Below are 16,013 nucleotides of genomic sequence, written 5' to 3'. Positions count from 1 at the left end.
GTGACCCAAGCAGACACATGGAGAATGTGCAAACTCCACATGGAAAATGACGTGGGGCCAGGGTCGAATCAAGATTCTTGATGCTGTGAGGCAGCAGTGCTAACCACTGCACCACCATGCTGCCCCATCAAAAACCTTTTAACTTCTTACAAGATAAGATCTCTGTCTGCCCACTGCTTAATTTGTTTAGCACTCGCTGAAAGTTGGGCAGTTCTCTCCAGTAAGGAAACCACCTCGGGAGGTCACAATACCTGGGTTGGCATATCCAGTAAAGGGAGACGACTTAATGCGTCCCTGTTAGCATTGTCCTTCCATGCCCTGTACACAATGCTGTACTGATAAGCTTGTAGCGTAAGCGCCTAGTGCTGTATTCTTGTTGAGGCCATGGGAGGAATACATTTTGACTCTTTGAAAAGGCTCATCAACAGCTTGCGGTCGGTATATATGCTGAGCAAACGAGTATAGAGGTACTGATGGAATCTTTTTAACGCAAGAACGATAGTTAGACCTTCATCCAACTGTGGATACCCCCTTTTTAGCCTTTCAGTGTTCTAGATGCAAAGCCAATCTCTATTATATGAAAGTATCGACTCCCACACGGTAGAGCGAGGCATTGCACAACATAATAAGTTTCCAGTCTGGGTCAAAATGTCCAGTTTTGAAAACGTCTTGCCTCCCACAAGGGTTGATGCCAGATCTTATAACCTTTGCAGTGGGTAAGCATCCAGCTTGGAAACCTGATTAATCATAACTTTGGAATCCCCACTTATGCACACAGTACCATAACTTTTAAGAAGTGAACAATTGGAGTTCCCCATCGTGAAAACTGAATGGGCTCAATAGCTCCGCGCTTTTGCACCCACTCCAACTCAACCACTTTGCCTTTCATAGTGTCCTCTAAAAAAATGAGGATTAGCCCGAGGAACTATGAACAATTTAACTGTAGTGCCCCGTAAACTTTGAAAACCTCAGGATATTTCTGAATGACATCTTCTGTCAATTTTGTCTGCTTTATCTCACTCCAGTACATCTGAATTTTCCTGAGCCATTCCCGCCTTAGTACACTAGGCCCATGGCATTTTACTGCCAGGAGCCATGCTCTTCTTGCCTGTTAGATGCAATGTCTGCCTCTAACGCTCCTGGCAATGGTATAGTCTCACTAATGTACATCCAACGGTTGATTCCTGCCTGAGTAAGGGTCAGTGCCTGCTTACAGCCGCAAACATTCCTGAAGGTCTCCTCACTGATTACTGATGCAGAGGCTCCTGTGTCCACCTCCATCTTGGTTTTCTGTCCAGCAACCTCCACTGTAGCATAAATAGGCTCTGCACGCCCCTTGCTCACAAAACATGTCATAGTGGTGCTCCTCTGCCTGGTCGGAACTTTACAAGTGATGCACTGCCAACTGACGTTTTCTGCTCAACCTTCGACTTTTTCCCAGCACCCCGGCACTTCGCTAAATGCCGCTTATTGTTACACTGGTAACAACATCCATAAACTTAGTGATTCATACAGTGTGACCCTCCACTCTTAAAACACTCCACTGTCTTCATTTTTTTACTTGAAGCTACTTTTGCTACTTGATGTTGTGCGTGTCGCCATTGGTCTTCTGAATATCTTTTGTTTTCATGATAGCTATTTCCATGCCATGAGAAATTTCTAGAGTCTTAAAAGTGTGGTTTCTCCCAGCAAATGCCGCTGAATGCTGTCCTCGTTAATGCCGCAAACTAGTCTGTCTCGAAGCATGCTTTCCAAAACTTCCCTACACTTGCAATATTCAGAAGAGGGGCACAATTCAGCAACAAAGATAGCTATAGACTGTCCCATCTTCCAAAAATGACGATGGAATTTGAAACGTCGTTCAATTATGGAGGGCTCAGGATTCTGGTGATTCTTAACGAATGTAGCTAAATCCGCAAATGAAATGTTTCCTGTTTCTGCGATGTGGCTAAATTTCTCACTGGCTTGTAAGTCTTTGCCCCACACACACTCAGGAGAATTGAGTGTTTTCTAGCCTCATCTGCAATCCCATTTGCCAAGGAAAAAGTGTTCCAACCTTTCCCCATATTCAGTCCAATTCTTGTTCTCTTCCAACAACTCACTGACAGACACAAACATAGCTGTGCTGCTGCTAACTTGTCGTCCGTTGGTAAACTAGCAAAATGGCACCTTGAACGTGCTGCAACTCAAATTTTATTATCCCATCCTCATCGCCAAAATAACGTAACTTGACCACAAAAGGGTATCAAACACGTATGTTCACCTTGTTTAATGTATAAAAATAGATACAGTATGAACTCAACGGGAGCTGCTAGTTGAACATCAAAATAACAGTAACAGAACAGAGTTAGAACTCAACAGTTAAATACGAATATGCACAGGTAACAACTAATTATATCACAGCACTTACTGAAGTAATGGATTTAAATAATATTCATTATGATAATAACATTCTAATAACTTTATTCAAAATCATGTAAATTAGAGTTTGTTCATGAGTTTGAGAGTGCTTCATAGCTTTAGGGATATAAGTCGTATCTGCTGTGACACTCTTTGAAATCTTAGTGATGCTGCTTTTTGAGCAGGCTGCCAATAAATAGATTAGTATACCCTGGAATCAAAACACACTGGTCAGGTCGGGCAGCATCTGTTGTGAAAGAATAGTTAACATTTCAGATGGCGGACAAAAGGTAATTGACCTGAAACATAAGTCTGTTGCTGTCTGCTACCAAGGTGCTTCATAGGAGCCAGTTGTCAAACAAAGTTCAACACTTATGGGATGTTAAGACAAGTGACTAAATCCTTGATTATAGGTTTTTGGCATCTTGGAGGAGAAATGAGAGATAGAAAGACAGGGGTTTGGGGAGTGAATTCAGAGGTCAAGGCCTGGACAACTGAAGGCACTGGTCTTGTGTCCAGGCAATGTTTATTTTTAAAGGCCGATAACAAATAATTTGAGCAGAAATTTATATTTTTCCTAATAGCTGAAGAGTTAACAACCAGAGGGCTCAGATTTGAAGTGATTGGCAAAATACCAGAGGTTACCTGAGGAAAAACTTTATCGACAGTAGATAACAAGCATGGCACTCCGAATCAATTGTACCTTTCTAAATGGAATTGGATAATACATGAAGGATAGAAAGTGCAGAGAAACGGAGAGAGTGCTGCTGCTCGTTGAAGCAAGTGCTGGAAAGAGAAGGGTAAAACTATGGGAACTATAATGGTTAATGGGAAGGAAGTGAGGAGGTGAGTTCAACTACATGGAATATTATGAAAAATGTTAAAGGGAACAAGAACTCAGGAGATGTTATTAATTGAGGTGTTAGGATTCAAAAAGAAGCTAAAAAACGAGCATAAGGGCACTTCTGCTGAATGCGTGTAACATTCGAAACAAGGTAAATGCAAATCATTGTGAATGAGTATGATTTAGTGACCATTACAGACGTGGCTGCAGGATGGTCATGACTGGGAGTTAAATACCAGGGGTATCAGCCTATTCGGAAGGACGGACAAGAAGGTAAGGGAGGTGGTGTAGCCCTGATATTTAAGGATGACACCAGGGTGGTAGTGAGAGTTGATAAAGTATCTATGGAGAAAAAGATTAAATCCATTAAAAATAGTCAGGAGAAAAGGTCACTGATGGGTGTGGTCTGTAGGCCATCAAATAATAACATCACGGTGGGGCGGGCAATCAACAAATAAATAACTAATGCATGTAATTATTAAGGGGGATTTTAATCTACATGTCGATTAGTCAAGCCAGGTCGGTCAAGTCGGCTTTGAGGAGGAGTTCATAGAATGTATCCGTGATAGTTCCCTCGAACAGTATGTTAATGGAAGCTATGAGGGAGCAAGCTATCCTAGATCTGTGTAATAAGACAGGAATAATTAATGATCTCATAGTTAGGAATCCTTTTGGAAGGAGCGATCACTATATGGATGAATTTGTTATTTTTCAAGGAATTATATATACATTGTTTGGGTCCTCGTGGCCTTCGGAGAGTAATTGTGAATTGGTTTATGTTTTACCAAGTAATACTTTGCAGCAGATACTGGGCAAAGATAAGCAGCAATATTCAGACTACTTAGTCTGACTGATTAGTGGTGCAAATATATATGCCACATGCAAGGAGAAATAGTCTTGTGTAATCTGTTCTACTCGACAGTTGGGTAGATATTTATAGGTACAGAATAACTAGCTGTGCAATAATTTATTTCAAACAAAACAGAAGTTCTAACTGCCCAATTATTTCAGGTAGATTTACTTCAGAAGATTGTGAACCGTGCAACTCCTGGACAGCAGAAATTTTCAAAAACAGCAAGTGTTCTCTGGTTCCTTCAGCAAGAAATGGTCACCTGGCGTTTAATTGGATCTCTTTACAGGTACAGCATTCAAATTTAGTGCAAAACTGTTAGGAACAGGGTAAATTGAGATTTTATGTTGTGGATATACATCCCTCATTGACTGCACAAGTTTGTCTCACCTTTTTGCACTTTCAAATTTATAGCATTTTATCATGAGGTGAGGGTGACTGCCCTTGACATCGAGGCAGCATTTGACTGTGTGGCACCAAGAAACACTGACAAAATTTAAATCGGGGGGGAATTAGTAGGTACGAGGAGATCTCTTTGGTTAGGGTAATACATCGCACAAAGAAGGATACATACAAACATATGAATTAAGAGCAAGAGCCTACTCTGCCATTTGATAAGATGATGGCTGCCTTGATTATAGCCTAAACCCTACTTTCCTGACTACCCCCGGAACCATCGACTCTTGGTAATCAAGCATCTATCTAACTCAGCCTTGAAAATATTCAACGACCGTAACTCCATTGCTCTCTGGGGAGGAGAATTCCACATGCTAACGACATTGAGAATGAAATCTCCTCATCTCTCCCCTATTTTTAAACTCTCCCCTAGTTCTTTTACCTCCAGAGGATGAAACATACTCTTGGCATCCACTCTGTCAAGTCCCCTCAGAATCTTATGTTTTGATAATATCGGCGCTCATTCTCTTAAACGCCAATTGATTTAAGTCCAACCTGTCCTCGTAAGGTAATCCTTCATATCAAGAATCAATTGAATGAATCTTCCTTGAATTACTTCTAGTGCAATTATATCGCCTCTTATGGGACCAAACTGTACGTAATACTCCAGAGATGATCGCACCAATGCCCTGTATAACTGTAACAAAACTGCCCTATTTTTATACTCCATTTTCCTTAGATTAAACAGCAACACTCCCATTTATCTTAATTATTCCGCGAATCAACTTTTTGATTCATGCTTTCCGTTCTTCCTGCCAAAGTGGACATGTCCACATTTCCCACATTGTGCTCCAATCTGTTCATTTTTTCCCCCATTGTTTATCCTAACTATCGCTTTGCAGACTCCTTGTGCCCTCTTCACACATTATTCTCCTATCTATCTTTGTATTGTCAGCAAATTAAGTAGTTACACATTTTATTCCTTCACCCAGGTCATTGATATATATTGGAAATAGTTGAGGTCCCAGGATTGATCCTTGTAGCACTCCACTACTTACAGCTTGCTAACCTGAAAGTGACCCACTAGTCCCTACTCACTGATTCCTGTTAGCACAGTAAGAAGTCTTACAACACCAGGTTAAAGCCCAACAGCTTTATTTGGAATCATTAGCTTTTGGTGCATTGCTCCTTCATCAGGTGAGTGAAGAGGTAGGTTACACACAAACAGCATGTAAAGACAAAGCCGATGGTGCAAGATGATAGATACTATGCGACTCTTTGCAGGTAATTAAGTCTTTACAGGTCCAGACGGTGTAACTGGAGAGAGGGATAATCACAGGTTAAAGAGGTGTGAATTGTCTCAAGTAAGGACAGTTGGTAGGATTTCGCAAGCCCAGGCCTGATAGTAGTGGGTTAAATGTAGTTAAGTGTAGTGAGACGTGAGTCCGAGGTCCTGGTTGAGGCCGTACATGCGTACGGAACTTGGCTATCAGTTTCTGCTCGGCGATTCTGCATTGTCATGCGTCCTGGAGGCTGAATGCCCTTGACTACTGAAGTGTTCCCGACTGGAGGGGAATGTTCCTGCCTGGTGATTGTCGCACGATGTCCGTTCATCCATTGTCGCAGCATCTGCATGGTCTTGCCAATTCACCGCGCCTTGGGGCATCCTTTCCTGCAGCGTTTGAGGTAGACAACGTCGGCAGGGTTGTTGAGAAATCCATGGAATCTGCTTTCTCACATCCTGGAGTATGGTGTGTCTGACCACATTTTCTGTTAATTCACATGTACCTCATATTTTGGGTATAGGATTAATATTGTAAACTGTTTTGTCCGTCTGGATTTGTAAAGATTTTGCTGGGGGACGGAATACTGTGATTTTAATCATATTCTTGTGTTGGTAGTGAGATGTTTCCAGTCTTTTTGTCTGGTGTAATATAGTTAATCTCTTGCTTTTGTTAAAGAACTTCATCGGCAGACTCCTGTGAATTCTTTCAGTAACTTTCCTCCTTGGTTTATACTTGTAAAAAAAAAAAATTTGTATTCTCCTCTTTCACATTTTCTCCCGAATTTACACCCACCACCAATAAACAATAATCAGCAACAGAAATGTCAATTCCCATAACAATAACAACGATCCCATCCTCCCACCAACCCCCAAACATCAGCCCACATGTTTACATAAACAAATGACAAAAAGGAATCGGGGATTACCCATAGTCATCCTTAATTGTTTTTTTTGGAAATGTTTTTTATTGAGTTTTCATATTTTATATCCAACAAATTACATATTATTAGAAAACAAACACGCAAAAATTAACATGTATATTTACAGGCAAGCATCTTCATAATATCAACTGTGGCCACCCCCTTTAACCGGCATACATATTTTACATTCCCCAATATGGCCGAGGCACATGTTTATAGGCATTTATTTACAATTTGGTTCTGGGCCTTAGCTTGCCATCAGACTGTCGCTTGCGGCTTTGTCCTTCCTTTTTTTTTGGAATAATTTTTATTCAAGATTTCAACAACAAATTTTATCACAACAGAGAAAAACAGTAACCCCTCCCCTCCAATACAAAAACAATAAATTAACAAGGAAAAGAAATAAGCATAACCCCCCCCCCGGGCTACCTTCCCCCGATTCCCGTCCATTTTCCCCTGATTCTTGGCCACCCGACTATTCTTCCTCTTATTCGTTGGCCACAAACAGGTCCCGGAACAATTGCATGAATGGCTCCCACGTTCTGTGGAAGCCGTCGTCTGACCCTCTGATGGCGAATTTGATTTTCTCCATTTGGAGAGATTCTGCGAGGTCGGACAGCCAGTCTGCAGCTCTGGGTGGTGCTGCTGACCGCCAGCCAAACAGGATTCTACGGCGGGCGATCAGGGAGGCAAAGGCAAGGGCGTCCGCCCTCCCCAGGAATAGATCTGGCTGGTCTGAAACCCCGAAGACCGCCACTATCGGGCATGGCTCCACCCTCACCCCCACCACTTTGGACATAGCCTCGAAGAAGGCTGTCCAGTACTCCACAAGTCTGGGGTAAGACCAGAACATGTGGGCGTGGTTGGCCGGGCCTCTTTGGCACCGTTCACATCTGTCCTCCACCTTCGGGAAGAACGTACTCATACGGTTTCTTGTTAAGTGGGCTCTATGTACCACTTTTAGCTGCGTCAGGCTGAGCCTTGCGCACGTGGAGGTGGAGTTGACCCTATGCAGTGCTTCGCTCCAGAGTCCCCGCCCTATCTCAATCCCCAGGTCATCCTCCCATTTCTTTCTTGTTGCGTCCAGTACGGTGTCGGCCCTTTTCTACCAGTTGGTCATACATGTCGCTACAGTCCCCTTTATCTTGGATACTTGCGTCCAGTAGGTCTTCCAGTAGTGTCTGTCGTGGCGGTTGTGGATACATCCTTGTCTCCTTTTGTAGGAAGTTTTTGAGCTGCAGATACCGTAGCTCGTTCCCCCTGGCTAGCCAAAATTTCTCTGTCAGTTCGTCCAGTGTTGCGATCCTGCCGTCCGTGTATAGGTCCCTGACTGTCAGTGTCCCTCCGTCCTGCCTCCACCTTTTGAAGGTGGCGTCAGTCAGTGCAGGTGTGAACCTATGGTTGTTGCAGATGGGAGCCTTGTCCGACATTTTGGTCAGGCCAAATTGCTGCCGCAGTTGGTTCCAGGATTGGAGGGTGGCTGTCACCACTGGGCTGCTGGAGTGATAGTCATCCTTAATATACACTGCCCCCCCAACTAATGTTTGATGTTATCCAGTTCTTGAAAGTGCATAATAAATAAGGCCCATGACTTGTAGAACCCCTCTGAGCTTCCCCTCAGTTCAAACTTAACCTTCTCAAGAGTCAAGTATTCCAACAGGTCCCCACGCCAGGGCACAGGGATGGCTTCTCTCCATCCCAGCAGGATCCGACTTTGAGGGATCAATGAGGCGAAGGCTACGATATCTGCTCCGCACCCGTTTCCAACCCTAGCTGGTCCGACACCCCGAATATGGCCTCCCGGGGACCCGGGTCCAGTTTCACGTGCACCATCTTCCAGTACTCCTCTAGCTTTGGACAGGACCAAAACGTATGAACGTGATTAACGGGTGGGCCCCCCCCAACCTGCAACGCTCACACACATCTACTCCTTCAGAGAATCGGTTCATCCTTGCCCTTGTGAGGTGCGCTCTATATACCACCTTCACCTGTATCAGCCCCAACCTCGCACATGAGGTGGAGGCATTTACTCTCCCGAGCACCTCACACCAGACCCCCTCGTCTATAACCTCTCCCAGCTCTTCCTCCCACTTTGTTTTGATCCCTTCCAGTGGTGCCTTATCCTCTTCCAAAATAGCTCCGTACACCGCTGACACTACCCTCTTCTCCAGTCCCCTTGTCGTCAGCACCTCCTCCAGCAATGTGGAGGCTGGCTCCTCCAGGAGGCTCTGTATCTCCTTCCTGGCAAAATCCCGAACCTGCATGTATATAAACATTTCTCCCTGCTCCAGCCCATACTTCGCTTCCAGCTCCCTCAATCCTGCAAACCGACCCCTAAGAAACAAGTCTTTTAGCGTCTTAATCCCCTTCTCTTCCCATTTCCGAAAACTTCCATCCCACTTCCCTGGCTCAAATCTGTGGTTCCTCCGAATCGGCATTTCCCTTGACCCTGCCCCCAGCCCGAAGTGTTGGCGAAACTACCTCCCGATTTTCAATGAAGCTATTATTACTGGACTCCCTGAGTATTTCCCCGGAGCTATCGGGAGCGGCGCTGTTTCTAGTGCTTTCAGTCCCGACCCCCTGCACAAACTCTCCTCCATTCTGACCCACTGGGAATCAACCCCTCTGACCCAGCTCCGCACCTTCTCCACATTCGCCACCCAGTAGTAGTACATTGGGTTCGGGAGACCCAAATTCCCTGCCTGCCTTCCCCTCTGTAGCAGCACCTTTCTCACTCTGGCCACCTTCCCTCCCCATATGAACGAGGTAACCCTTCCCTCAATCTCCCTGAACAAAGCCTTTGGGCGGAAAATCGGTAGGCATTGAAAAATAAACAGAAATCGCGGCAACACATTCATTTTAACCGCCTGTACCCGACCCGCCAGTGACAGAGGGAGACCATCCCACCTTGCCAGATCGGCTTTCACTCTCCCCACCAAACTAGTGATGTTGTACCTGCGAAGCCTCCCCCACTCCCAGGCAACCTGTACCCCCAGATACCTAAAGTGAGTCCCTACGGAATGGCAGCCTCCCCACCCCTGCCCCCACCCCCGGCCAAGACACCACAAAATACTCACTCTTGTCCAGGTTCAGCTTGTACCCCGAGAAAGACCCAAATACTCTCAGTAGCTCCAATATTTATTCTATCGACGCACTCAATCCGACACATACAGCAGCAAGTCGTCGGCATATAAGGACACCCTATGCTCTATCCCCCCCACCGCACTATTCCTTTCCATGCTCCCGAATTTCTTAATGCAATGGCCAACGGCTCAATCGCAAGTGCAAACAGCAGGTGGGGACATAGGACATCCCTGCCTCGTCCCAACGGTGGAGAGAAAAGTATCTCGAGCTGATATCGTTTGTGTGGACACTCGCCTTCGGCTCCTTATATAATAGCTTTGCCCAGTTCACAAATCTTGGTCCAATCCCAAATCTCTCCAGAACTGCCATCAGGTACCCCCATTCTACCCGGTCAAATACCTTCTCGTCCAATGCCACAAACAATTCTGTTTCCTTCCCTTCCGCCTGCGCCATAACAACGTTCAAAACCCTCCTAATGTTCGAAAACAGCTGCCTCCCGTCTGATCCTCACCTATCACCTTCGGGAAGCACTCCTCCAGCCTACCCGTCAGTACCTTCGCCAATACCTTTGATATCACATTCAGAAGTGTATGGGCCTATACGACTCACACTCCGTCGGATCCTTAACTATTTTTAGCAACAGTGAAATCGATGCCTGCCCCACGGTTTGTGGCAGCACCCCCTTCCCTATCGCCTCTTCAAACATCACCACCATCAGGGGTGCCAGCGTATCCTTGAATTTTTTTATAATATTCCACCAGAAACCCATCCGGCCCTGCAACCTTCCCCGACTGCAACCTCCAAATCGCATCCTTTCTCCTTGGTTTATACTTGTCGAGCATTAATGTCAGCTTGGATTGTAACTTTTAATAATAGCAAGTAATATTCATGCTGCGCAAGTGCCAGGCAATGAGCATCTCCAACAAGAGAATCCAACAATCTCACCTTGAAATTCCATGACATTACCATTTCCAAAACCCCACCAGCAACATCCTGGGAGGTTCTTATTGACAGAAAACTGCACTTCACCAGCCCTATCAAAACAGAGGCTGGGAGTTCTGCAGCGAGTCTTCATCTTAAGAAAGAACCTGGGGACCGAGGATAATTTTCTTCTCCTCTGGGGTTGTTGGTTCTGTAATGACTTAAAAGTCCAATGTTAGATCTGTGCACAGTGCCACAGGTGGTGCAGTGATTGAGGGGGTGGGATGCTCTGATTTTGGTATGCTCCTGCTGTTTATTCCTGGCTTCCACCTGAGCCAACCGGAGATACTTGAAATGGTTGGCATCTTCTATGATGCTTCTTCAGTTTGGGTGGTCTCTAGCAAGAGATTCCCACACATCGGTGGGAATGTTGCATCTTTTCAGGGAGGCTTTGAGGACATGCCCAAAATGTTTCCTCGTCCCTCCTGGTAACTGCATGCCATGTCGAATAGGGAGCTTGTTTTGAAAGTCTTGTGTGGGGCATGCTGTGTGACCCACTCAATGTAGCTTATTAATCATAACCAATACCTCAACACTGGCGATGTTGGCCTGAGAGAGGACACTGATGTTGGAGCACCTATCCTGCTATTGAATTCACAGGATTTTGCAAAGAGGAGTCATATGGACATAAAACATTAACTCGGATTCTCTCTCCACAGACCTGCTGCGTTTATCCAGCATTTTCTGCTGTTATTTCATCTTGTGTTTCATTACTGGTCGTTGTGTGCAAATTGGCTGATGCGTTTCCTACTTTACAACAGTGACTATGCTTCAAAAGTGCCTCATTGGCTGTTAAGTGCTTTTGAGGCATTGAAGTTATGCAAGGCACTATATAAATGCAAATGCAAGTTATTTTATTAATGTCCATGAATGCAGTACCGTATAACTCTACAGATGAAAAGTTACCATTCCGTGACAAGATCAGGTAATATAACTTACAGTGCTCTGTGAAAAGATTGACTTTTATAAACTTGGCAGAAAAGATAAAAATGTAAAGAGTGAACAAGCAGGGAAAAGAAAATCCCAAGTAAAAGAATGGGAGAGTAATCTGACTCAAGTGCATGCCTTTATGAATGCTACTACTCACTTGAGGGCTGGCTTAGGATCAGTATTGCATAGAAATGATCTTGGTTCTGCATACATTGACAGATGATGATTGTAAGAAGTTGTTGGACATCTTTAAAAAAATAAAAGCTGTATTTTCCCTAACTGATTTTGTTTGTTGTGTTATTTTATAGGGATAGGATTGAATCAGCTGTGGAAGAGGGGATGATGTTTGAAGTAGCTGTAAGTATTAATAGTCCAGAGATGGAATGTTTTTTTTGTATTTGTCTGGCAAGTATATTGATTGTTAAGACTGCCAGTTATTTCTTGGATAACCTCAGCCAAACTATAAAATTATAGGCTCACTAGCTTGACTTTAGTTGTAGGCAAGTTGCTGGCAGAGATCATTAGCAATAACTCCCTGCACAGAGATGGGGTTATTGGAAACTCTGAACCAACATTCCTGTGATTTTTTGCTGCGCGTGACATATTCTTGCACACCTTTAAATTGTTTTGCATAACCACACTGCATGATGACTTAAAAGTGCCAACTTGTGCTTGGCTAGTATGGGAGCTTCAGCTTACTGTACATCTTGGAGGTAACATTGCTCTCCGCCAATGGTTCCTCTAAGCTGTGCAGGTACTGGGTCATGTCACAGTTGTGAAGGTACTGTCAAGGCCACCACAAGCAGTCCCCTTTAAGATGCCACGTGTATGAGACAGTGCTTCAGATAACGTATGCAAATACAAAGAATGCCCAGATTGAGAGCAGCGATCGCTCTAAATGTTCTCCATTGAAATATACAGGCCACGCACAATATGTAGTACCTAGACCCCCCCAAAACTAATGGTGCATGAAATGTTTGTAAATTTAAAAAAATAAAGTATGTAATGAATTAAATTTAAGCCAGGCAGTAGAGCAATTTATTTAAATCCTGTGGTAGCTTACCTTTTACACTCTATACAAAAGACTAAGATGGAGAGTAAAAGCTAATCCAAAACTAGACTAGATTCAAATTGTTGATGTCAGGTAAATGCACTTGCTAATGCTACTGCTTTAACCATATAAATGCAGTGCAGTAAACACAAACTGCTTGCCCTGAAGAGTTTTTTTTTCTTGCGCTAAATAGGAGCAATTGAATATTAAATTATCATTGTAGTTAGTAGATAGAGTTATAAAGTGGCAAGACTCAGGGTTTTTCCTTCCTGCCTCCAAAATGGTCTTACTGAGTTTTTCTCTGGATAGTAATGTTGAGTGGATTGATATGCCCTGGCTACTTTCCTTTTGTGGTTTATAGTCCTTAATCCAGGAGACCTAGAAGGAAGGGGAGAGGAAAAATAATTGCTTTTATTTAAGAACTCATTGTTTCTAATTAACCTAAATTATTAAATGAATTATGAAATGGGCTTTTGGTTGCAAAGAATTACAGATTATTGGTATGTGGCTTAATTTTATAGAAATTGTAAATTAAGCTTTATTGTGGCGCAGCCTACACATGTCTTTAGCTGCACTAGGTAAACACAAATTTCACTATACTTATTTTTCTAACCAGGGGAGCGAAAACAGCTGCTAATGTTCAATCGTGGAAGATTTATTTCCTGACCTTTTTATACTTGAGAGATATGTTATTTCTGTTGACCACTTCAAAATCCTTTCATGTGACAGAGACAAACTAATGTCTTGTCCTGCAGTAGTTGAGATTCCTTCTGGTGAAATGTGCAATGGTATTTTAGGTGGAATAATTCAACACACAACATTCAGAATTTCTGTTTCATGATAAAACATCTTTTTGCAGGCCCCAAATGCCACTGAAAAAACCATTGTTGCAATGCTTTTCCAACGGGATTCACTGATACGACAGAGCCAGGTACTACTGTGTTATTTGTAAACCAATGAAATTATATTCGACACAAATATTTGGAAAAACTACTTATGAAGTTTTTTTAAAGACTTGAGTATATTTTGCTAGACGTTTTCAGCATAGTTAATCAAATGTTTGAGCCCTGGAGTTTTAATCCAGTTAAATACAATGCATCTGAAAACTTGCACCTCAGTAATGTGCACCATTATTGTTATATCAAGGTTATAGGAAGCAATGACGGTGCTTTGTACTATTGCTTATGTAAATTAAGTTATGGCCTTGCCCTTCACGAATATTTTATTTCCCAAGTTTTGGGGACCTTTTCAGAGCATGTCATTGGCCACATACATATTTTTGTCTATTGACCAAGATCTCCTAAGTGAAACCTTCAGTTTGCAGAGCGGCCTTGTAGCACTCCTTTGACTGCCATGAGAGTGTACCCAGATGCAGGCTGTCCATAGAAGATTCACTTTTTCCCCCAGAAAGTTTCAGGCATTTCTGATACATGGCCAACCCAACTCAATTGTGACTTTCTCAATATAGTGTGGTTCTTGGCATTCCAGGTAGGGTGGGCGCTTTAGCTTCTGGTATTTTGTCTTTTAGGTATTAGGGCAGAGTGGGCCTACTATTGCTCTATACAATGGTGGTCAGACTTACTTGTCTTCATTCTTAAACTGATGGCAAAAGTCAACTGAAGGCTATACTTGCTTTGGCAATTTTTGCATGTACCTCATTGTCGATATAGCTCAAGAGATGGTGTGCTGCTGAAATAAGCAAACTTGCCCATTGCTGATAGATTCTGGTCATGGACTGAAACTTTTGACTTGAGATTGGACTTTCCTGGAGCAGACTTGTCCATTACCTCAGTTTTCTTCTTGCTGTTCGTACAGCAATGTTGCTGCATGCATCGGAGAGCAAGTCCGTGCTACTTTGCATGTCGAGCTTTGAACCGGAAATCAGTACATTGTCATCAGCAAACCGGAAATCTCTGAATATGATTGTGGTCTTTGCCTGGTGCCATTTCAGATTGAGCAGATTCCCGTCCACGTGATATCTCATTTTGATTCCAGGTTCACGTGATGGAAGACATATAATAAACATTATTGGGAGACAATTTAGGTGATCCAGATTTTGACTTTGGAATCATTTAAATCCTGAGCTCAGTGTTTTATGAAGTCCGTATTTTAGTACAAGTGGTACCGTAAAACCCTGCCTTTAAAAAAAAAAATTGTTACATGTCCTGATGTGCAAATGGAGCTACTGACAAGATACCAAAAGAAGTATAGTTGAGCACAATGCAACGTACCTTTGGCTCATGCTTGTTGAAATCTTGGCTAGATAATAATATCCCCTTCGTTGACAACTTTATTGCAGAGCAAAAGGGACCCAGTGGGTCATAACGATCTGACCAAGAGGGTCTTTTCGTCTTCCAGGTGCTGGCATATTTTCAAAATGATTCTGGCAGACATCTAAAATTTAAAAATGCTACTTATGCAAAATTTGACTAATTATGTTGCGCTGATGCCAGATATGCCAATTCGAATATTTAAATCGTGAAAGGTATTCCTACTGAGGGTTGTACCAAAACAGGACCATTTACAAAACTCTTCTAATTTTAACACTTGAAAATGAGAAGGTTGTGAATTAATACAAGTTAATGTAAAAGGTAGAGAATTCCAATGGAGCGAGCTACTTGAGTTCCAAGAGAATGGAGACTTCAATAATCTCCCTTGAAATTATTTGCGTCTTGATTAAAAATGCAATAACTACATATGGAGATGGTCGCTATTTAGATAATGCTGTTGATTTAAAAACGCATCTCTTACAACTGTATATGCAGAAATCAGAATTTCTCTATGCTTCGCAAATTCCAAAAGTCGATGGCTGTCTCTGGTGAAATTATTTGAAGTTAGAATGAAAGACAATGCAATTATTACAGTAATATGATCACAGTCTAACCTGACAGCATGCTAAAATTTTAGTTGCCTTGTATAATTCTATTGGTTTTGTTAAATAAGCCAATTTAATTTGTTCTATCCCATGTTCTTCGTCCTCTGATGGAGTTACTTTCGAGGCAGGTTTAGATCATTGGTTTTAATCAGCCATTCTGTTGCTTATTCACTGTAAACCAACATGATGTGTGTTATAATCAATTTCCCATCTGGAGATGGTGGTGTAAATTTACCAATGGATAATTGGGAAGTACAAGGATCTAACTTGTGATATTTGTCACCTCTGTCACGTTTGCAGCAAATTCCATTTGGTTATGTAGAAGATTTTGTTTTCTTTATTCTTTTGTGAGATTTGGGCCTGCTGGCAAGGTGCCCTTGAACTCGACTGTTTGCTA

General features: G+C 42.9%; 1 protein-coding gene across 1 annotated transcript in view; it reads left to right on the top strand.

Moving 5' to 3' along the window:
* nup107 (nucleoporin 107) overlaps positions 1–16,013 on the top strand; it is a 61,206-nt gene that overhangs the window by 23,730 nt on the left and 21,463 nt on the right. Inside the window, exons 7-9 of the mRNA XM_038780257.1 lie at positions 4,256–4,383; positions 11,999–12,047; positions 13,601–13,672. Coding sequence (XP_038636185.1) covers positions 4,256–4,383; positions 11,999–12,047; positions 13,601–13,672 — 249 coding nt within the window. The remainder of the gene's footprint in view (positions 1–4,255; positions 4,384–11,998; positions 12,048–13,600; positions 13,673–16,013) is intronic.

Source organism: Scyliorhinus canicula, chromosome 20 (assembly GCF_902713615.1).
Source record: "Scyliorhinus canicula chromosome 20, sScyCan1.1, whole genome shotgun sequence".
Taxonomy (NCBI): Eukaryota; Metazoa; Chordata; class Chondrichthyes; order Carcharhiniformes; family Scyliorhinidae; genus Scyliorhinus; species Scyliorhinus canicula.
Note: the sequence above shows the minus strand (reverse complement) of the source record. Positions and strands in the feature narration are given on the sequence as shown.